We start from the raw sequence: 22,930 nt of genomic DNA, 5'->3' as shown, positions 1-22,930 counted from the left end.
GGATTATTTTCCATTTCAAAATAATCTCTCTCTCTCTCTCTCTCTCTCTTCTCAATTCTATCAATGATTTAATTTTTATGTCAATTTGATCAAAGCCACCATTTCTTACTTTCTTTTATCAATTTGAGAGAGTGAGATTTTTTTCTTTTAATTTAAGAAACACTTCAACCATCTTTGACTTTGTGTATATAAAAAAGAGAGTGTTTATTTCTTTTAAAATGTGAATGATTTGAATAAGAATCAAACTTCTTTCACAACAAGAAAATTTGTATAAGTTATAAGTTAGGTAGTTTACCAAAAAAAAATTATTGTATTTGATTCTTACCTATCAAAATGTTACACATTTAGTTTCTAAGTTTAGATTTTGGTTTCAATTTAACTTTACCTTTAAGATTTTTGTTTTAATTTGGTCCCTAAATTTCAAGACCTTATATTTTCAACCTCAATTGTTTTTCATCGAATATATACTTAACTCAATATTTATTAATTAATTTAAAGAAATAATTACGAGGTAAGATTTTTAATAGAGTTTTAAAAGCGGTGAAAATAGTGAAATTTATTTAATTATTTTAAATTTATTAACACTAAAAATGTAAAATAGGTATTTAGTGAATAACGGAGGCTAAAAATATAAATATGAAAATATAGGAAGTTTTAAAAATTTGTTTGACTAAATCAAATAAATTAAAACTCAAAATTCAAGTTATACATTTTAACATAGGGATTAAATAGAAACTAGACCAAAAAATCATAAACGACCAAAAAGATAATTTACCCTAAACTAATGATTGAATGGTTGGTAAGGATTAAGGGTTATGTAAATATTAACACTTTAGGAATGATATTGTTGGACATTATCTTTTTACATTGATATATAGATGCTAAGCAAAAACGAAGTGATAGCTAGGGTTCTTATTTTACTCGACGAACATTAATGTACAATAGGTTTTCTCTTTCGTTATTTTCATCGATAAAAGCTAGCGAGCATAGGTTATTATTGAGTCTATATAGCTTTTTAAATAATCGTTTGAATTTTTCCATAACAAAGTTACGTCAAATTAACGTATGGACAAGTTATAATGATTTTTAAATTTGGACGATTAGCTAATATTATTTGCAACATTCATTCTCAATCTGAAGTACTATAAGGACTCAATTAAATGAAATATGCAAAATCAATTACTCTCTTGTATAAAAATGTTTACTTCTTTTTTCATATTAAAGATGGAAATAAAGGACAGTCTAAATTATATTATTTGGAGTTTTCAATCTTATCATCTAGTTAGTGAATGTATCCCTACATTTTGTTCTATATGTTTTTAATGTTTCAAAAAAGTACAAAATAATATTTTAGATTTTATATCAAGTGGGGGAATTGGCCTTCAAAAGCTATCCTCAAACATTTAATGGGCAAGTCATACACACATATGTATATATAATATAGTTTTAAAAGCATATAATTCTTAGCCATGCAAAAGTGTTACCAAATATAATCATGTAATTAATTATTAAATAAAGTAGATCCATAAAATCTTCAAAAGCCCATTTGTTTTAATGAGTGAAAGAGGGGATAGATAAGATGGAATCTCTTGACTTTACCCCACAATTTTGAATATGCAATATGAGAGACACTCTAATATCCCTATTTTTATGGGTCATACAAATAATATCCCAAATGAACCCTCTAATATATATATATATAATTCAATGAAACTTCTTAGAAAAATTGCAACAACAACAATAATAATAACATTAATTGGATGATAAGTAACATAATTGATTTAAAATACTCGAATTATTATAATTAATGTTTGACTAATCAATCAAATTAGAGAGGATTGAAGGATATGTGTATATATATAGGTAGGAAGATATATATATATATATATATATATATATAAAGTAAAGAAGAAGATAATCACATGGTGATATATAATTTGGTGGTGAGCAAATCATGTGGTGATGGGAAGTTTATGAATGTGTGATGATGCTTGTTGGAAGGTAGTCAAGAAATGATGGGATGTGCCTTAAGTTTGGTTCTTGCTCCCTCCCTCCCTCCCTCCCTCCTCTCTTCCATTTTTCTTTCAATTTTGTTAAGAGAATCACTCATGTGATGCCTTCACTTTTTCCATGTGGTTTTGCATCCCCTTTCTTCCAAATTTCACATCCATTATTTGATATCAACCATATTATTATTATTCATTGTTTGGTGTACACCCGTCGTTCGTACCTGTTCTTCAATTTAGTCTCTAGTAACTAGTTTGTTATTGTTGATTTTTTAATCCCGTTGAAAATATATACCACTCTCATATTTTATTCGAATTTTTTTCAATAATAATAATAATAAAATAAATTGTTTTTTCAATAAACTGGAAATATTTTCACCCTAAGATTTATTAAAATTTTCAAATTTTTGATTAGGGAGAGGGAATTTATTTTAGTTAGTTATATTCTTTTGAAGTTATTACATATTCAAAGGCATCCACGTGAATAATTTTATATGTGTTTATATATAGATTGAATATGGAATTATTAGCAATAATTTTGGTGGTGGTGACATCAAAGCATCATGAAATACTAATTTTTTAATTTGTTTTTCTATTCTCTAGCTTATATGTTTTGATGCTATCTTTGGTTATTTTTAGAATTTGTTTATTAATAATTAAAATATTTATATAGTTATTTGTTTTAGTTCAATCATATATGTAAATTATATTGATGGGGAGTTTTTTTAGTACAACAAGTAAGAGTAGGAAATTCGAACCATAGAGAATTATTATTAATATACTCGAATGTCGATCATATGAACTAATCTTTTGTTAATGATACATTGATCAAGATCAGTTCAAAAGTAGTAGTAAAATAATTGAAAGGTTTTTTTAGTAATTATAACTTTGTTCCCTCTTCCTAATGAAAAAAGAAAAAATATATTTCTTTATTAGAAAAAAAATCTAGAAAAAGTACTTAAATTATGAAGCAAGAAAACCCAAAAAGGAAAAAGAGGACAATTTTACATTTCTAGAATTATCATGTGTCACTTTTAAGAAAAAATTCAATTTCTTTTAAGCAAATTTTTTCAAAACTTGAGAATATAAATTAAAGAATAATAGAACGCGTAAACAGTTTCACAAATAAAAAAAAGGAAGAAAGAGTAAAGCCTCTTGTAATTTGATTATTGTATAGCAGATTTGAATCACGAATATTTTGATCTTTATTAATACGTATTGATACCAGTTAATCTAAGTCTTTTTTACATTTGTTGATTTATATATTTATAACACGAACATATAAATTTACATATTAAATGTAAACTCAACTTTAGAAACTTCAAATCACTTCTAAAAAATTGACAAAATTGATCAAATTGTACAATAAATATATATATAATTGACCTCGATTCTTGACATAGCTGTAAGACCATAAAAATGTAGGCGTAACATTAATATATACAATAGATAGTCTCTTCAAGAATATATAATATAGTTTGGTCTATGTTTATTTAGTCAAAAGCCATAAATTGGCCTATCCCACTTCCTAGGCTATCAAGAATAAGGTATATAAAAGTTTATTCTTTTTAGTTCAATATTAACTTTGTAAAAGAGTGTATGAGACAAATATTTAGTGCTATTTGTTTTCAACAATTTTGCTTGGCTTCGTTCTTTAGATGATCAAGTAAAATTTATTCTATTAAAAATATGAAACATTTTAAAGTCTAGAAATATAAGTATACAAGTGTGATAAAATATAATGCAATTATGGTAATAAGAGAATTTGTTTACATTGTTGTTGATGGAATTGGTTTGTAAAGTGGATGAATATAGGAAGTATGATGGTTTATTTGCTTCTCTATTGTGTCACACAAAAGATAAAAAGAATGCTTTGAAAAGAAAAGAAATGATATAGAAAGTGGTGTGTTGGCTGGATGTGTCCTTTCCTTGTACTTCACAACTCACATGCTACAATTTATTCATTAATATATTTATGGAGAGAGAATTATTTTAAATTAATAATACTTTTATGCAATTTTAGATATATTTTATAAGAAAGAAAGAATTGAGAGAGTGTATAATATAAATAATGCAATAAGATAAGAAGTTTGGCTTTATTATTATTATTCAAATTTTAGTTTCATTTTTAGATTTTCATGCATTCTTTATTTTGGCCACTATCATTTCAAATGTTCTGTCTAGATCTAAAATTTGAATTAGGATTCTTAATTATAATAAAGTTAGCATATTATTGTTATTATTTTCATTTAAGGAGACTTTAACGAAATAACGAGTCTAAACAGTACTACTACTTGAAATATTTTTATATTAAATATGCAACTGAGGTTGTGCCCTAGCCTTTGCATACTGAGAGGAAGCATACAAGAATGTACACCTCAAAAGAAAAATGTCGGTGTCTCGAGATCTAAGGGTTGATCAATCGAGCTAGTGGATGTATAACAATAAAAAAAATAATTGAGTCACATTTGAACTAGCACGTTGTAACCTTAAGCATAAGAAGTATCTGTAATACTGTAACCACCACTATCGTCACATGTAATCAACGTCCATATAATTAGAGGAGAAACCTATAAACATATTCCTTTGTCAACCACTCCAAATGGGAGAGGCGTGCGACCTTTTTGCTTCTTGTGTGATTAGTCAAATTATTCATTACTTGCACATTAAATTTAAGCATATAAGTTGTAGTAGACTCAACATTGTACCAAAGTGCAAGTATCTCTTACGCATGTCAACTTGATCAGTATTTTGAGTCTAGGTCAAGGCTACTGAACAAACCAAGAGAGGCTCAAGCGCCACTATGAAATCGAGATCATATGGTATGATCAAAATCGTTGGTCATTCTTTGCTTCTATTTTTCAAATGATTAGGAAGGTCTCTCACCAACTTAGTTATGATTTGATCACACATGGGATGAGAGAAAATTAAAGTACAAATTTGCCCCCACTCTCTTCAATTCATGGATGGTACCATTTGGTAGCTTCTTGGAAGATTTCGTTCGATGTAATTATATTTAGGGTTTTGAACAATAATAATAATAATGAATCATTATTATTGAATGATCTTATTGTCATTTAGCAATAAAAATATCATATATTATTATGTCTCTCAATCTAAGTTCAATCCATGAAGAAACTTTAGTTGGGATTCACATGCATATGTTTTCCATTCCCACTCCAATATATAACAACCTCATATATATAACCAAAATAAAATACCTTCTTAAAATATTTTATATCTAACAAAAAAAAAATATATGAAAATATTAATAAAATATTGATTTTGATGATTTTTTCTATAAAATAATAAAATCATGTCGATATCGAACCAATGAAAATATTAACATGTCAACATAAAATTGATGTTATATATATATGTATAGCTTTTCTAGTAGAATTAAAAAAGAATTAGACTTAAAGTTAATATATTGTTGGGTTTTGAAAAAATATTATAAGAGTGGTTGTCACACTTTGCTTATTGTTTGTAGCAATAAAATTGTAATAGAACGAATGGTCAAAATTTAATTTAACCGAAAATGTAAAAAAAAAATTGAATTAATTGAATCAATTCACTTTTAATTTTAAAAGTTGAATGTAAAATATAGGTAATATAATTTGGTTTGATATATTAAAAGCTGTCAAAGGTATTAGAAAAATTTTAAAATTCAATAATGATGTAGAAGCAAAATTAAAAAAAAAAAAAAAAAAAAAAAAAAAAAAAAAAGTTAAAAGAGGAATGGGATAAGTTTGTAATGATGTGAGTATCCAACACAGGTTTTGGAGAACAAAGATTTAAACTAATTAGCATATGAAGAAGAAGGAGAAAATGATTAGTGTTTATAATTATATTAGATGAGAAAAGTGATTTATAATTATAATAATGATGAAGTCACAAACGGTAACATATCCATAAGGTCCTTATGAAGAAGATTTTGCTTTATTAAGTTTAACATATATAACATGGGTTGGTTTTGTACACCATAAAGTTGCTTACCTGTCAAGATTTCAACACTTATTTTTTTTTTAAATCCCTTTTTAGGGGCTTACAATGAGAGATAATATATGGAATGAAAATTGGGTATGTTCGTATTTTATACAAGCCAGGTTCGAGAAATTATAGTTTCTTAATAGTAGAGTAGGAAAAAAGAGGTCAGAATAGTTAAATGGTAATGTAGAGAATACAAGTGGTATGACATATTATAGATATATAAGATGTTATAAGTTTATATGAATAGAGTTATATTGATGATAAGAAAGAAGCAGATGATTCTATATGTGTGGGTATTCTATAAAAAGAGAGGAGATTTGTTTGGGAATGGATGTTAGGGGGAGAGAGATTAGAGTTGAAGAAAGGGGTTTGTTTTGGAAGTAGTTTTATAAAAGAAAAATGAAAATAAAAAATCCCACTTTCTTAAATTTTGTTCCACTTTTCTGACAGACACCACATGCTCTTCCCTCAAAGTAGAGGGAGAGGTCCACCAGCCCCCATTATCTTCCTTCTTTTCTTCTTCACATCAAACTCTGTGAAAAAAGAAAAACAAACCAAAGAGAGAATAAAATAATCCTATTTCAGATCTGACCCACATCATCCATTATACCCACTTCTTAGCTTCCCATCTTCAAAACCCAAAAAGAAATTCATTTTTAGTATTCTCTTTCATAATTCCCTTCTTCCCTCCTTCACCTTCTTCTTCTCTTTTTTCTACCTTATACTTATTGGACTAGACAAAAAGCCTGTCACCACAACATCATTCTCTCTCTCTCTTTTAACTGGTTTCTCAGCATTTGCCTGGTTTTGGCTTTGATTTTGGTTTTTACTTCCATTTTAAAACTCACAATCCTTACTTGATTATCCCTGTTTGGTGTGTGTGTAGTTGCATTTCCCAAGAACAGCAAAACAATAAACTCAGAGTTTTCCTTTTCCTGTTCTGTGTCCAAAAACAAAATCCCAAAACAAACCATATCTTATGGGTTTCTTATTCCCTTAAGTTTTGGACTTGTAATTCTAAGGAAAGAAAAAAAAAAAAAAAAAAAAAGTGGGGACTACTTACTTGTTTGAATGTTTGGTGGCTTCTTCCTCCCTTTTGCTTGCCTTTCACATTTTGTTCCCCTGTTAAAAAAAGCTCTTACTGCCATTTGGTGTTTGTAGAATCATTCTGAGTTCTTTCTTTCTCAAACTTCTCTTTCATGTATGACATTCCTTCCATTTTAACTCAAAGCATTGTTGAGAGAGGGAGATAGCAGGAGGTGGAAGGGAGAGATGTCTGCAAGGATTACCTATTCTTTATCAGATGAGAATCAAAGCCTTCATAAGCAAATTGGTTGTATGAATGGCATTTTTCAGATATTTGACCGGCGTTATTTCCTCGGTGGTCGGAGCGTGCCCGGTCGCAACCAAAAGAAACTCCTACCATCGCCAGGTACTTGATACTTCTTCTTCTACTGTAATTCAGTTTCAACCATGGATAGAAGAAGCAATTTTTGTAATATTTGCTGGTGGACTTCTTTGGCAGGTAATGATGAAGGTATCTCAATGGAGCCTAACAGTGCCTCACAGAGAACTCAGGTAAGAATTCACCATGGAAGAAGCAATTCAATTGAGTTTTGTTAGAAGATATGGTTGTTTGTAAAGTGCATATTTTTGTTCAAATGCAGGGGAAAAACCAGAAGAAGACTAGGAAAGAGAAACAAAGAGTGTCCACAGAGTCCTCCAGAACCTCATTTTCGTCTACAACTTCTTGTTCTTCGAGTTTTTCGTCTCTTGATGCCAATAATAGAGCAGCTCACCTTGAAACAACATTGCTCAGCCATGTTGATTTTCCTGTAAACACAACTAGGGAGATTCTGAAGAACAAGCATAATGCTACTGTTAAGCAATTGGGCTGCCAATCTTTCGAATTCCGAGATATCGTCAAAGAGAACATGAACAGAGAAGCTTGTGCAATTTCGGTCAGAACTGTGGCAGGAGAAGAAGCAGTGAGTCGTAAATTAAAACACGTGGACTCTCCAAGGCCGACGAGACAAGTCGAATACACCGGCTCCAAGACTGCAGGATCGAATGAATCATTTCGCGTTCTTGCAAGGCTTCGAGAAGCACATCGATATGCCAATGAAGAGAATGACATTCCCACACATTCAGCACCCAAGTTTAACAGAAGGCTATCGTATGATGGAAGGGATTCTTATGATACACTGAAATCAACCATAAAGATCAGGGAACTTCCAAGGCTATCACTGGACAGTAAAGAAAGCTGGGCTAGGCGCTCTGTGTCCGGAACAAGATCAAATGATCTAGTTAAGGATTTTCAGAAGGGTAACAGGGATTTCGAAGAACCAGTGAGTTCGAGGCAATCATCCACGATTGTTGCAAAGTTAATGGGATTGGATTCTCTCCCAGATTCAACTTCAACCTACAATAGTCCATCAAGATTGATCAATGCTTGCCCAACCTATGAACAAAATTCTTTCTCGAGATCATCGAGGAAAAATGATGAGAGCACACAACAAAGTCGGTTTTCGGGGTCCCCAAGGATTTCGCATGGAGATTCCTATTCTCCCAGCTTGAGAAACAATCATTTGGGTTTGAAACCCAATGCTTGTGCAAAGCTTAAGGTGGAAACAACTCAGGCTAGCCAGGTAAACAGAAAAGGAGATGTTAATGAGCAAGCTACTGAAAGTCATGAACTTTCAATAGATGTGCCAAACAACTACTCTGTTTATGGAGAAATTGAGAAAAGGTTGTCAACACTTGAATTCACCAAATCTGGAAAAGATCTCAGAGCTTTAAAACAGATACTTGAAGCGATGCAAAAATCTCGAGCAATATTTGAGAACAAGGAACAAGCATCAGACTGTGCATCACAAGTAAGCATGGACGGGACTGTTGATCAGAATCGCAGTTCAGGAGCAGCAAGCCCGAGAAACTCGCGGCTCAACAACACAGCTTCTTCTGCTAGAGACAAGGATTCAAACTCTTTGAAGTCATATAAATCCTCAATAATCATCATGAAGCCTGCTAAACACTTAAAAATCAGCAATTCCTCTCCCTCCGTGCCATTGAAACACGATACATTGTGCAGTGGGAATGAACAGGTGAAAATGCAATCTACCAAAGATATTGGTCTGCAACATACTCATCTCCGATCCCTCCCCAGTCATTCACAATCACAGCCTTGCACAGACAAAAATACCAACACGAGAATTTTGAAACCAACAAAACCGACAAAGGATCAACATTGTCTTCGCACAGAAACCTCAACAGCCTCGGGGAACAGTCCAAGAGTAACAAGCTCAAGACTACATAAAAAGTTTGGGCTAGAAAAACAATCATGCCCCACCACCCCATCATCAGACTCAAGCAGGAGTGAAAGGAACACCCGAAAAGTTGGATCGAGTTCCACAGAAACAAAACTCAGGCAGAAAACTTCAACTTCAAATCAGAAAAGTATCAAGAAATCAAGCAAAAGTAGTAGATGCCCTGGAGATACGAGTCAACAACAAGGAGGTCTTTACCCTCTGAAGCCCAAGAGTAATGGAGCGACATCAAACATCACTTTGCAAAATACAATCAACACGCAATTTGACAACACCAAAAGCAACTATATCCTGCAGGACGATGATGAATGTGAACAAAGGGTTAGTGTTTTCAGTTTCATCTGCTAGTAGTACATTTAATTTACAGGTCTGAGTGAGTGCTTATGTGATTAACATATTGAATTTTATCTCAGAATGCAGAAATGAGGTTGAGCAACAGCATCCCAAAAGTCAAACCAACACTAACAATCTCTGAGCAACAAAGTCCCGTCTCTGTTCTTGATTCTACATTTTACCAAGACGATTCACCATCTCCTATCAAGAAAATATCGTATGCTTTTGAAGGTATGGAACTCATACTTCATTATTTTTCCCCACTCACATTAGGATGCTGTTTACTGCAAAGAGAGATAATAACCAACAATATTTATGTTGCATTCTGTTATATGACAAGCACTGTTGAACTTTGATTGTATAGATGACGAGACTGTAAACTCAGAAGCAGAATCCAGTCAAGAGGTCCCAGTTCAATCACAGAAAAGCACAGAGACCCTCAGCACTGAGATTAAGAACTTGAAGTCAGAGATCGACAAATTGAGGAAGCATATTCGGCAAGTAAACTTCAGTAATGAGGAGGAGGAGCTCTTGAATGACAGCAAAAATCATTTCTGCCAAGAAATGAATTCTCAGCACAAATATATTTGGCAAGTATTATCAGAATCAGGTCTCCTCAAAGATCTTGACCATGGCATGTCTGCCATTCAGCTCTACTCACCAGGACACTTGATCAATCCCAACTTATTTCTTGAACTTGAGCAGTCCACGACAGTTAAATGGCCTTTTGATGGTGATTCATACAGTAAACTGAATTCCACATCAGGAGATCGCAATAAAGTTCAGAGGAAACTCGTGTTTGATACTGTTAACGAAATTCTTTTGGACAAACTAGTGGCTGAACGTTCTTCCAAGCATTGGCTCTCAAAAAGTAATATTGCAGGAACGGATTCAAGAGGGCAACAGATTTTGAAAGAACTATGCACACAGATTGATCAGCTACAAGATAGCAACCAAAGTGGCAGTCTCCACGACTACGATGATGCTTCAAGAAACATGATTTGGAAAGATTTGATGAATCCATCCTGCTACTGGGGAAATTACCAAAATGATATTCCCGGCATAGTGTTGGATATTGAGCGGCAGATCTTCAAAGACTTGATAACTGAGATCGTGATGAATGAAGCAAGCTTCTATGACAATAACTGCAGGGAATTTCCCTCAAACTAGAGAATTCCCATCATCTTAGATAAATAAACGTGCAATCTCTTCTTACGACTTCAAACTTTGCATCCTCAGTCACTTTTACAGGTTTAGGTTTATTTGACATTACCCTTCCAGAGTTTTTCTTTTTTTCTCTTGTACAGTTCCAGCAACTCCTGTGTGTGAATTTAGATCGTTGCTGGCATTAGAACTGTATTAGAAACAACTATTTACTGTAAATGAAGGCAAAGGTACACGTAGCATCCTTGTTTTCAAGTCCTGTCCAGGCAAACTGTACGGATCACTGACTATTTTGGAACATCCAGGTCCTGGAAGTTAGAAAAGAAAATGAAAATGTTTTATATAATTTTATACTATAACATCACACAAGCAGAAGTAGTCTTATTTTCTCATCGTATAACATGAGAAAGCCATGCCGAGAGGCAAGAAACATAAAAAATGGAAGGTACTTTCTTTTCTGAAAGCAGATATAATGAAGTGAGGTCATGTACACTATAATATTTCAAATTATTGAAAGGTGATTTTACTAAGAGAAACTCGACAATGGGAAAGATCAGAGTTATGCTTCCTAGAATAAAATATTCAAGTTTCAATCCACTAGGAAACAATTTTGAGGATAATTGAAAAAACCTAATCTTAAATCTCAATCTACGGATCTTCCAAAGTGTTTCCTGCCACAAGATTTAAGTTTGTCTCTTCATCAGAATAATTAGCAACAATATAAGACTTCTGTTCAATAATCATTCACCGCGTAGGTATCTTAATCAGCCAAATGGAGTGGCAAAGAAATTCATCATTCTCTGCTAAAAAATCTCAGGTTGACTTTCTGTTCCTTAACCTTTGTAATGTCGCAGTTATAGTAATATACATATTTCAACAGTTCCCATTCCAAGAAAATAATGGAACGTCCAGTTGCTACAATTCTTGAACGTGAGCAAAATCAAAGGACAAGTGCGACATTCCAAAACGCTTTAAGAGCAAGAAAACAGTTTCCTGATTAGCTGAACACATAAAAATCAAAATGATGGCAGAAACAAAAAAATCAGAAAGGCATGTTGGCATCGTATTTTAGAGTAAATCATAAAACAGTAGCTGATGCATAACCAGTAAATCACCACTATCATGGCATGGAAACTTGACTTTAGTTAAGTCCATTAGAATGGCGGTCACAGATTGGCGACCAGTTCCAGAGTCACAGATGAATTAAAATGAAGATTTAAAGGGCAAGTATTTCTCAAACTTTTTGACGGACCTTGAGTCGAAGAGCTGAGATTTAAGAAATAAAATAATTTTTAAAATCTGAACTCCACAAAGAAGTCTCTATAATCGCCAATACCAATGCCTACCCTAAACCAAAAATTTCACAAGTACATAGGATCACACCGTCCCCATGAACAAAAACCAAAGTGAGGGAAACAGTCAGGTGACAAAGCTAGGACTTAATAACGGAAGCCACAAGAAATACTAAACTCCAAGTTCTTTTATTAATTAATACAGGTCAAGCTTTTAGTTCAAATTTCTGGGGAATACAGATTGTAAATAAGATAGGGGGCTGTCTAGCTAATATGCGAGGAAGAACAAATATGAACAAGAGATCATCCCTTTAACCAAAAGCTTCCTAGAACATCACAATAGCTATCACAAGAATTTTTTTTCCCTTCTTCAAGTGAAAGAGATAAGATAATTCCTACACAACACATATGTTTAACTACACTTGATAGTATTTCCCCTCCTTTTCTTTTGATCAACTCAATACTTCCTTGGTTAGGGTAAGATTAACGGGGGCCTAGAGTTTTTCACCCAACCGTAGCTTATTTGTGTATCCACCAACTAATGCGTTTACAAATGCCAAGTTTATTAGAGAAGAAAATGAATTGGTTCATTAAAAACATGAGCATACCTCAAAAAATTCGCTAAACTGGAATCTCTCTTTCCACAAATTTGAATCTTTCATTCTATAAGCTAATATCCAGACAATACAATGCCAGTGGTTTTTGACAACCATGAAAAACTGCACCCAGACTCCTAAATTCCGTGTACAATTTTAATCAAGCAACCTAATTACAAGTGAGATAGCTCATTGGAGTTCTCCATTGAGTCCTTCAGAATCTTCTCGGCCTTTCTTTTCTTGTCATCCTTCTCATCTTCCCCTACAAACCAGGACGAAGACTTCTTCACACCATTGTTTAGCGCCCTCAATTCTATCATGTTACCTGCCGCCTTCTTTCCAGTCCCAATCTTAAACTGTACAGTAGATTTCCTGTTCAGAGAGTACTTTTCCTCAGACATGTGGAAATTGTTCTTTATTGATTCAATAGCAGGAGCAAAAGTCTCCAGCACTGAGACATGTGTATCCACTTGACAATTCTCCATGACAGGGACATGATATTCTGTACTTGAATTGTTCAAGACCTTATCTGGAAGAACAATAGAAGAAACTTCCTTCTCACCAAATTGCAGGGGGGGAGCAAGAAATGGGTTACTTTCTTGTATTTGTTTTGTCATAGCTGCATTTCTAGGGTCTTCTCTTTGGGATCCTTCCAATCCATTGCAAAACAACCACTGCTGCAGATTCCAGAAAGATTTCTCTGTTCTACATTGTTTTTCTGGCTCAGTTTTAATTGTTTGAGGCTCCACTACTTCTTCCTTCACAATGGGGGACTCGATGTACGTTTCGGGATCCGGGAGTGCAGGCAACCAAGAAGGTATATGCTCTCCAGGAGGTTCTTCCCCAATTTGCAAAAAACTAGGCCTCAACTTTCGCTCCTTCACAACTGGAAATTTGGGAACTGAGTAGGCAAATGGGACTTCTTCCGCTTGAGCTACATAACGAGCAAACTCTTTAACTGTGCTGGAACTTGCAAGACAATGTTCGATATCCGAAGCACCTGCAAACCCTTGAACCGACCCCAAATCTTCCAATGCTTGAATTATATCAAACAAATTACACTCTGTTCTACCAGCAAAGTTGGCACAAAAATTTGCAGTGCTTCCCATGTTTTGAACATACCGAACTGCAACATCAGCTAGTGTCTCAAGGGCAGATTGCTGAAAAATTTGAAATCCTTCACTCTCACATATTTGAGCTACAGCAATCTTAGCAAGCGCCCGTGGGAAATCTTCACTACCCAAATTCTTTCTCGTCTTTGGTCGTTCATGTACTTTTCCACTCTCCCCACCTCCATCGCTCATATTCAAATATTCATATCACTTCAATCTGCCGCAAGGATAACAACCAAAATCACCAAAACTCCAAAAATCAAAACGATGATGAAAAAATCGCCCACGTACTTCACTATCTCTCATAAATCAGACTTAAACAACAGTCTAAAAGTAGAATATTATACACAGATGGAGAAAAGGTACAAATTTCAGTAGAACAAAGCATCACACAGCTACCAACAGAAAGAATCCAGCGCTAAAAAAATTCCACATCTGAGAAAACCCTAATACGTCGGACGTCGAAATGAAAACAAAATTCCCGTTAAGAAAAACCAAAAAACTCAAGAAAACTCAAATGGGTCTTCAACTTATATGCCATTAGTCACAATAGGAACCGAATACACTGGAAATTGAATGAAACAAGAAGTTGGGGAGGATTTAATCAGGAAAAATAACAGAATCAAGTACCCAATTGAAGAAGAAGAAAGCCCTAGATCGCAAAAATGGAGATTGCAATTACAAAAATGAAGTAATAAGATGAAAACTGTAGGATTGGATTTGTGGAATAAGGGTGAGAATTAAATGTAAAACCCAAGCAAAACCCCTGAGATCGAGAGCACGACGAAGGAGGAAGAAAGGGAGTTGGAGTCTATAGAGAAGCCAGTTGACATTTAAATAGGATTTCAGCTTATACATTGTCTTCATTACCCAATTAATTTTCCTACAAATTTTAAATATTTTACTTCATTTTCTTAAAAACAAAAAAAAATCATACATAAAAAATAAACATGTTAATTGGTTTTTAAATCATTAAACCAATTTCATATCCACATTTACATATTTTTGTAAAATTAAGTTTTTGATATTTTGATCAGGAGTGACAATTTAAACTTTTGTATCAAACACGAACTAGGCTAAATATAAAATATTATGATATACAACATTTTCGATAATATAATATCTTAATTAGTTGAGCTTCTGTTAGAGGGACGCTATTGAATAATTTGGTAAAGTATCTTTTTTGTTCTTTTTCTTTTATATATTTTAAAAGTTTCATTTTTGTTTTCTTTTTCAATTAAAGTTTACAAAATGCTATTTCGATTTTTATGTCAAATGCATCTTCTTACCCACATTAATATTATTTGAATCTCACGCATTTATGAAAGAACTCATACTAACAAATTAGCATACATTATTGATAAATGAGCTTAATTACGAGATATTTTTGTGCCTTGTACCTAAAGGTAGGAGATTCAATTCCCACTCATGATTGTTGTACTAATTACACGTAATCTTGTTGAGTTTTTCTCTCTTTTTTTACAAAAGTAATATATTGACGTATGAGATTGAAGAATCGAATATCTAATCTTGAATTTATAGTACTTTTGATTTTTTTTTTTTGTTCTCTCAAAAGCACATCGCAAACTTCTGTGTTTGTCTATTAGTTTTAAAGGTCAAACAAATATCGATGTTATTACAATCAATATTGTATTATCGAGGTGGTTGTTTACCGCACATACTCGATATAAAAGATTCATGTTCATTTTTTTAAAAATATGCTCCAAATTTTATATGATGGGTATTTAAAATATGCTTTGCTATTTAGACATGTAATTGAAAATAACAATTTTAAAATGATAATAATTATTGGAACTTCGTCAACACAAACACTCAAAAAGGAGAAATGGGTTTAGTAAACAAAACCCTTAAATTACATGGGCTTAGTTACAGAGGCCCATCATTTTCATATCATTCTCATATTTGTTCGATAGTTAGCCATTTTAGCGATTAAATTTAAAATAATTAAGTATATAACAATATTTTTTAAAAATTATAAATATAGAAAAATTTGTCAAATTCTGTTCATGATAGAGTCTATCATCGATAGATCATATTGTAAAAATTGGTCTATAACTGATAGATTATACGAGTCTATCACTGATACAAGTCTATCAGCGATAATTTTGCTATATTTGTAATTTTTTTTAAATGTTGTTATATCCTTGATTATTATTCCTCAAATGACCATCCATTATAATTACCATTTTTCTTTTTCCATTCCATGTTTACAAGATTACAAATTACATATTATTCTTATGTTTCCTTTTGTATCTCTTTTCGTCACTCACATAAAATAATAAAATAAATTAAATCATTCATAAAAGAAAAATATATAAAATTATAATGGATGCATTTATGAGTCTGATGTAACTTTTTTGGTCTTAACTAATTACAATACGATATTAATTCGATTGGAAATGTATGATATATTTGAATATAATTATTTTTCTTTTTTGACATCTACGTGGTTTGCATGCATGTAAACGTAACTAGCTCTTACATTTTTGTTCTATGAATGACATTTAACATTTAGTTTTGTTGTTTTAATTTTAGCTCTAAACCCTTATCATAATATTATCAAATTGCAATTTTTATGTATCTAACATGAGATTCATGTTTACTTTAAAAAAACTCGATTATCTACGTTGTTACCAATATTATGTAAAAAGAAGTAGATAACTTCAACGGTCTTTTTTTTCTTCTATTCTTTGGATGAGTCTTTTTTTCCATATCATTCAAATGTTTCCACATATAAAGAGAGTTTGATTAAAATGAAGGAATTGGCAATATGAAAGCCACAATTTTTGTATGAATATCTCAAAAATAAGGTTGGATAGCTCATGTTTTTCTAGTCTAACTTTTTTTTTCTTCCAAAATAAGATTTGGTTAATTTTTTTGCTTATATCACTTTGCTTGAGTTTTTTACGTCCTTAAAGTAAAAAGGAATGTGTTTCATCTTGCTCTCGAACTTATCGTCCAACCTACTTAAAACTCTTGTTAACTACATTCCCTCACTCATATGTTCACTCAAATTCTTCCCTTCACCTAGCTTTCTTTCTAATTAACCCTCCCTCTTGCTACACTCTCGCTCTTGATTGAAAATGACTTCTGGACTAGGGCCATAGCAAAGTTAAGGGATTGAAAAAACTTTTGTCAGATATAGGAAAATTTATGGATGTCAAAATAACATAAGTATACCAAAGTGTGTTGATCTAGTCCAGTCGAGGTAGGATTAAATCATGAGAACGAAAGAGAGTGGGTCAATCAAACTTGGGGAGAAGATTAAGTTTAAACTCGATGATCAAAGGGCTAAAGGAGAGGGCTTGTTTTCACTCTAAAGAAGAGAAAAAACAGGGGAAGTAACATTGTTTTGCGGAGTTGAGTTAACAAAAAAAACAAAACGGAGTCTATACAAAAATCTCCCACTACGTCGTGATTCACGTTGATGCAAAATATAAAAGAGAACATAGGTTTAAAGGACGATTGTGTTTGAATTCTCTTTCTCACATCATATAACAATGAATCCAATTTCCATTACCACGTGAAACACAACAATCAATCCTTCCTTTCTTCAATCATAAATTTCTATAAATAATTCTGAATCAGAAAGGATTGCTATCAATTCCAACTTCAAATTAAAACTCTCCCATCTCATAGTATGGAGAAACTGAAACCAAACCTGATCAGTGTTTTGGAAGTGTCTACAGTGGCTCCGCCGCCTGCTTCTCCTTCCTCCGCTACCCATTTCTCTCTTCCTTTTACTTACTTCGATGCTCTGTTTTTAAAAATCCCTCCCACAGAACGACTCTTCTTCTACTCTTTACCAGACCCGCCATTGTTCGACTCTAATTCCCTCCTCACACATCTCAAGCATTCCCTTTCTCTTACTCTCCAACACTTCCTCCCTCTCGCCGGAAACCTCGTCTGGCCGCCGGAATCTCCCAAACCAATCGTTCGTTACTCCCCTGGTGATGGCGTTTCCCTCACCGTTGTTGAGACTGATGCCGACTTTACCCACTTTTCCGGAACTGGAATCCGTCCTGTGGAAGAGTGCCGTCCCTTTGTCCCGGAATTGCCGGCAGCGGATGATTCTGTTCCGGTTATGGCTCTGCAAATCACTCTGTTCCAAAACAGGGGATTATCCATTGGCATATCCAATCACCATGCTTTTGTTGATGGGAAAAGCTCGATTATGTTTTTGAAATCGTGGGCTTACATTTTCAAGCAGACACCAAACAAACCCGAATTCTCCATTGCTCTTCCGCCTGATCTAACCCCATTTTTCGATCGGTCTATTATCAAAGACCCGAAAGGAATCGACATGCTCTACATCAACTACTGGCTAAAAAAGACCAACCCCACTGACCCATCAATCAAAAGCCTGAAATATTTCCCAAATTTGGGTGTTTCCCCAGAAATGGTAAGAGGCACATTCAAATTCACACGTACAGACATCGAAAATCTCAGGAAAGCAACAACAAAAGAAGATGAATCAAAACCCTCGAAACCGACCCGATACTCATCGTTCGTTCTCGCATTCGCGTACATATCGATTTGTGCAGTAAAATCAGCGAGAACAGAACAGAAGAAGAAGAGAGTGTACCTGGGTTTCTACGCCGATTGGCGAGCTCGACTGGATCCAGCAGTACCAGCGAACTACTTCGGGAACTGCGGTGGAAGCCATGGGGTTTATGCGGAAGTGGGAGAACTGGAGGATGAGGAAAAGGGGCTGGGGATTGCATCGAAGAGGATTGATGAAGCGATAAAGGGTTTGGATGAGAATGTGACAAAGGGGGCGGAGGAAAGTTTGTCGAAATGGGAGAAGGTGGAAGGGGGGATTAAGTTTGTGGGAGTGGTTGGATCGCCGAGATTAGGGGTTTACGAGTTGGATTTCGGGTGGGGAAGACCGGAAAATGTGAAGATGGTTTCGATTGAGAGGACTGGTTCAATTTCACTGGCGGATGGAAGAGATGGAGACGGGATTGAAGTGAATTTGGTGCTTTCTCAACCGGAAATGCTCTGTTTTGCTTCCATTTTCTCCGATGGTCTCAAGACTCTTTAGCTCTTTATTTTGTGTTTTTGTGTGTGTGTTTTTCTTTTTCTTGAGAATGGTAAAAAATATAAAAATAAAATATTTATTATATTTGAAATGATACTTTTTTAAAAAATTTTAGGTAAATTATTAACCAACCTATTAAATCAATGTCAAACCATAGACACTAATAAAATTTTATATTAGTGTGAAATCTGTGAAACCACAATTCTCAACTCTCAAAGGGAATGAGAATTGAACTCTTGATTTCCTTTTGTATAAACTCTGCAGTATATCAACAAAATTTATGACAAATATGAAGAAATGTATCAACCTTTCTAAGCAAATGTTCTTTCAGGAACTGTCATAAATGAAAAGTTTATGTATTATATATAAACAGATGTTAACAAGTCAAGGTTTTGATGAAGATAAGTTTGAGGTATAATAAATTAGTAGTTTTAATCAAAGCCAGAGAGAATAAATCAAACATTCGATTTCATTATTTATCTAGAGAATGGAGAAGTCGAAAGAAAAGAAAAGAAAAGAAAAGAAAAAAGATTGTTACAATAATGACTAATTCTTCTGCTATAACTCTTAAGGAGGTCGATCAATTGGAGCCCTTGTTCTTTTTCTCTGTTTTTCTTTTCATTTAGAGAGAACTAATTAGCTAGAGTGTAAAGTTACCATCTCCTGTAGCTTTTCTCTGTGATGATGTGAGTAGAACAAGTAGAGTATAGTCAACACAAGCAGAGATTTCGTCATCGGCATCGACACCAAGAGAGACAGGAAAACCATCCCGAACCTGAATTCGTGGCTGGAGATGGTGAGGCGGCCTGAGATGAAGACTGAAGTTCTGGCAATTGATGCTTTGCTGATTGCCGCTTTTTCGATTGCAGCTTTGATGGCTGTTGTTGTGATGTTACACCGGAGTCTGTTGAAACAGAGCTAGTTGTTTTTGGTGTTGCACCTTCACTTGCCAATCTGATAAAAGAAGACACAATTTATAGCCTTAATGTTTTAGATTCCAAGCTCAAAATTATGAAAACATCTCCAAAATAGACATATGATATAGGATTGCTTACAGTGGGAACTGAAATGAACGAGAGCTATTCATGCTGTCGTTTGATACGCTCTGGCGACCTCGAAGCTCATCCATAGTTGTCGTGACTTCTTTTTTATGATCTGCTACATTTTGACTTGATGTGGGTGAAACCGGATGTGCAGTTGACGACGACGTCACTGGTTCGGCGAATGTCTTCACCGCGATTTCAGATTTACTCTCAGCTCTTAATGGTTCAACAAAAGGGGGCAGGTTGGATAGAGTCTGGGATGCATTGGGGTTCATCAACAATTCTCCAGACTTAAAAAAATTGAAATGTTCCCTTGAAAAGCTACTGTTTCCCACATGAATACTGAACAATGATTCGTTTGAAGCAGTGCTCCATTCCGTAGGGTTTGATGGTCTACCAGAGAAGATGGACACCGGTATTCTATTCGGATCGTGGTTTCCAAGCGGCCCAGATAACCGAATATGAGAAGAACCCCTAGAAGAACTCTGGATTCTACTAAGAGAATCCACAGGTTGATTCTCCACTGTTTGCACAGCTCCCAGAGGCTCGGCAACATCTGGTTTTGATTGAAGAACAGGAGGATCACTCTGGAAAATGCTGCTAACCGCCGAGTCTTGTGACAAATCTGAGGTACATGAAGAATTCGAGTTGCTTCGATCAGAGATAGCATCTGTTTCTTTGTGGTTCACCTGATCTAATTGTCCCTTAGATTCCTTAAAACTCTGTGTAGTATCCATTGGCATCTGTTTCCAAAATCAATGGAAGATTCAGTTGAAACATAGCTAAATCAATCAATCGATCACAACGTTGAAACTCTCTAGCTGACTTATCATCGACCTAAAGCTACAAATTCAGACATGATTAATTTATATTAAGAACAACATTCTTGATATAATTTGGGACACTGTGGCATGCGACCTTCAAACCCAAACGCTTAAACTAATAGATTTCGATTAATTTAATTGTTCATCCATACTTTTCAATAAAAAAATATATATATAAAAAAAAAAAAGAGGAACAAATACGTTTGTTCTAAACGATCAAATACGGAGCAAATACTCATTATCACAAAACAAGCCATAAGAGAATTATGCCAAGTGCTTAATTAAAACTAGGATTCCAAACAGGAATAATTAACGCAGAAAAAAAAAAAAAAAACAGTCATCGTGATATGATTAATTAATGAAACTCACATAAAATTTTGGAGAAGGTTTAGGAATGTTCAATGCTGACCCAGTTGATGCTTGAATCTGAAAAGCCAAATTATGTGAAGTGCCAATAAGAAGAAAAGTCGAAAGGCCGTAAATGGCAAGGTGGGTAAGAAGAAGTTAGAAGAAAAACGAAGAAGAAGCTGGGGGGAAACGGCGAGGAGCTAGTTGGAGATCATATGGAAGAGAGAAAGGGGAAAAAAACCAGTAGGGTTTTGGGAATGGGTTTGGTGGAGGGAGATAAGAGAGAAGGAAAATGGAAGGAGGAGAGAAGATTTCGGAATGGTTAAGTTACTTCAGTTTTTTTTGTTGAACGGAGCAACCAATTCCGGTAACTGTGGCGCCAAACTACTTTGAACTAAACCACAATTCTTCCTTTAACTTAATAACTAAATAAAATACATACACCACTCTTCTCCTTCAAATTTAATTACGAATTGATTATACATTTTCTTTTCAACAAGCTCATCAAAAACATTTACATTTATTTATCCTCTTTTCTCTACTTATAATAATAAATTTGTCTCCACCCATACAAACATTTTCTTCTAGTATTGTTGGGATCCGATTTACCCCATATGGAATTCATTTATAATTATGTAATTGATTCCATCATTAAACTTAATCTTTTTTGTCTCAAGTTTTAGACCCAACCAATCCATTCATACAAATAATTCCATTACTTCCTATCAATCAAATTCTCGGAATAGCAAAACCCCAAGACATTTGGTTTTTATGTGCACATCCCCGAATATGGAAAATATAATAAGTAATTAGTATTACGAGAGGAGAGGGCTATTACAGGTTTGTATACTTTTAAATTTGCTATTGCAATTTAGAAAATACATGAGAGCCCTATTATCATAATTTTTCTTTTTTGTTTTTGCCGTTCCATAAAAAATAGTTTAGTTGATTGAAATACACTATAACATATATTTTATATTTATTGTATTTTTTCACCATATCATAAGGATATATTGATTCACCCCACATATCAAACTCATAGACACGTAAAAATATCAACATGCGAGTGAAAATTTAATACTACGATTATCAACTATTTTTCTGTTTGTATTAATCGAGTTGAGTGGTTTGAATGACGGTAAGATTATTATATTTAGAATGAGAAATCAAAGATAAAAATACAATCCATATTATGTTGGGTAAATTATTTAATAATTACAATAGCTCTAAATGTGAGAGTAGGGGGCAGTAGATAAATATGAGAATGGAGAATTGGTATTTTTCAAGATGAAAAAAGAAAAAAACTTTAGGGAAAATTGACGGGTGTAGAGTCACATTAAATGCAAAATTTCAACATATAATTCAAATTGAATTTACTATTTTTATTATGTTTATGTACCCAATTTTTAACCCACATTTTTTCTTCATTTTCTTTCCTTTTTTAGATTTTAGATTTTATTAATTTTTTGTTTCCTTTTATTTAATATATTTATTTATTTATTATTGCTATTTAAAGAAGTGGTTCAAATTATTTGAGTCCTCCTTTGGTTAATTGAAGATTAAATTACCCTTTTACATTTCCCTAGTCATTTTAGTAGGATTGTAATTTATTAGATCCCATTTTATAATCTTTTGTTTTCAAAAATATGTTTTTCTAATTTAAATTATGAATTTTTAACAAATAAAAAATTTGTCAAATTATTTACAAATTATGTTATTGATTGATGCTATCATATATATCTATTGGTGTTATATAAATATACTTTTATGTTATTTTTGTAAATGATGCATCATTTTTTCAATTCTTTTTGTAAAAAAGTAATTGAAATTTTTT

At 33.4% G+C, this 22,930-nt stretch overlaps 4 protein-coding genes and 1 long non-coding RNA gene across 6 annotated transcripts; 2 read left to right on the top strand and 3 right to left on the bottom strand.

The window, feature by feature from the left end:
- Nucleotides 1–5,926: 5,926 nt before the first annotated feature.
- On the bottom strand, nt 5,927–7,201 carry LOC116404117. The gene is made up of 2 exons (XR_004217039.1): nt 7,060–7,201; nt 5,927–6,936 (listed from the first exon to the last, which is right to left on the bottom strand). It is a non-coding gene; the product is annotated as an uncharacterized LOC116404117 (long non-coding RNA).
- LOC101215360 (protein LONGIFOLIA 1) lies at nt 6,935–11,175 on the top strand. Its single transcript, XM_004141540.3, has 5 exons — nt 6,935–7,428; nt 7,522–7,574; nt 7,664–9,643; nt 9,736–9,886; nt 10,020–11,175. Exons 1-5 carry the CDS (start codon nt 7,269–7,271, stop codon nt 10,823–10,825), a joined length of 3,150 nt encoding a protein of 1,049 aa, XP_004141588.1. The 5' UTR covers nt 6,935–7,268; the 3' UTR covers nt 10,826–11,175.
- Nucleotides 11,176–12,657: 1,482 nt separating this feature from the next.
- Nucleotides 12,658–14,650, bottom strand: LOC101215115 (transcription initiation factor TFIID subunit 8). The gene is made up of 2 exons (XM_031886352.1): nt 14,450–14,650; nt 12,658–14,036 (listed from the first exon to the last, which is right to left on the bottom strand). Exon 2 carries the CDS (start codon nt 14,009–14,011, stop codon nt 12,881–12,883), a length of 1,131 nt encoding a protein of 376 aa, XP_031742212.1. The 5' UTR covers nt 14,012–14,036; nt 14,450–14,650; the 3' UTR covers nt 12,658–12,880.
- Nucleotides 14,651–17,480: 2,830 nt separating this feature from the next.
- Nucleotides 17,481–18,884, top strand: LOC101214879 (malonyl-CoA:anthocyanidin 5-O-glucoside-6''-O-malonyltransferase). Its single transcript, NM_001308926.1, has one exon. It carries the CDS (start codon nt 17,481–17,483, stop codon nt 18,882–18,884), a length of 1,404 nt encoding a protein of 467 aa, NP_001295855.1.
- A 392-nt stretch (nt 18,885–19,276) lies between these two features.
- Nucleotides 19,277–21,447, bottom strand: LOC105435613. Of its 2 annotated transcripts, XM_011657709.2 has the most exons (3): nt 21,118–21,447; nt 19,937–20,667; nt 19,277–19,835 (listed from the first exon to the last, which is right to left on the bottom strand). In XM_011657709.2, the coding sequence occupies exons 2-3, from the start codon at nt 20,665–20,667 to the stop codon at nt 19,613–19,615; spliced, it is 954 nt and encodes a 317-aa protein (XP_011656011.1). In that variant the 5' UTR covers nt 21,118–21,447; the 3' UTR covers nt 19,277–19,612. The 2 variants fall into 2 exon arrangements, with proteins under 2 accessions (XP_011656011.1, XP_031742309.1); XM_031886449.1 differs by lacking the exon at nt 21,118–21,447 and having other exon boundaries at nt 19,937–20,859.
- Between the last annotated feature and the right edge of the window lie 1,483 nt (nt 21,448–22,930).

Source organism: Cucumis sativus, chromosome 5, assembly GCF_000004075.3.
Source record: "Cucumis sativus cultivar 9930 chromosome 5, Cucumber_9930_V3, whole genome shotgun sequence".
Taxonomy (NCBI): domain Eukaryota; kingdom Viridiplantae; phylum Streptophyta; class Magnoliopsida; order Cucurbitales; family Cucurbitaceae; genus Cucumis; species Cucumis sativus.
This window is presented reverse-complemented; position numbering and strand designations above follow the sequence as displayed.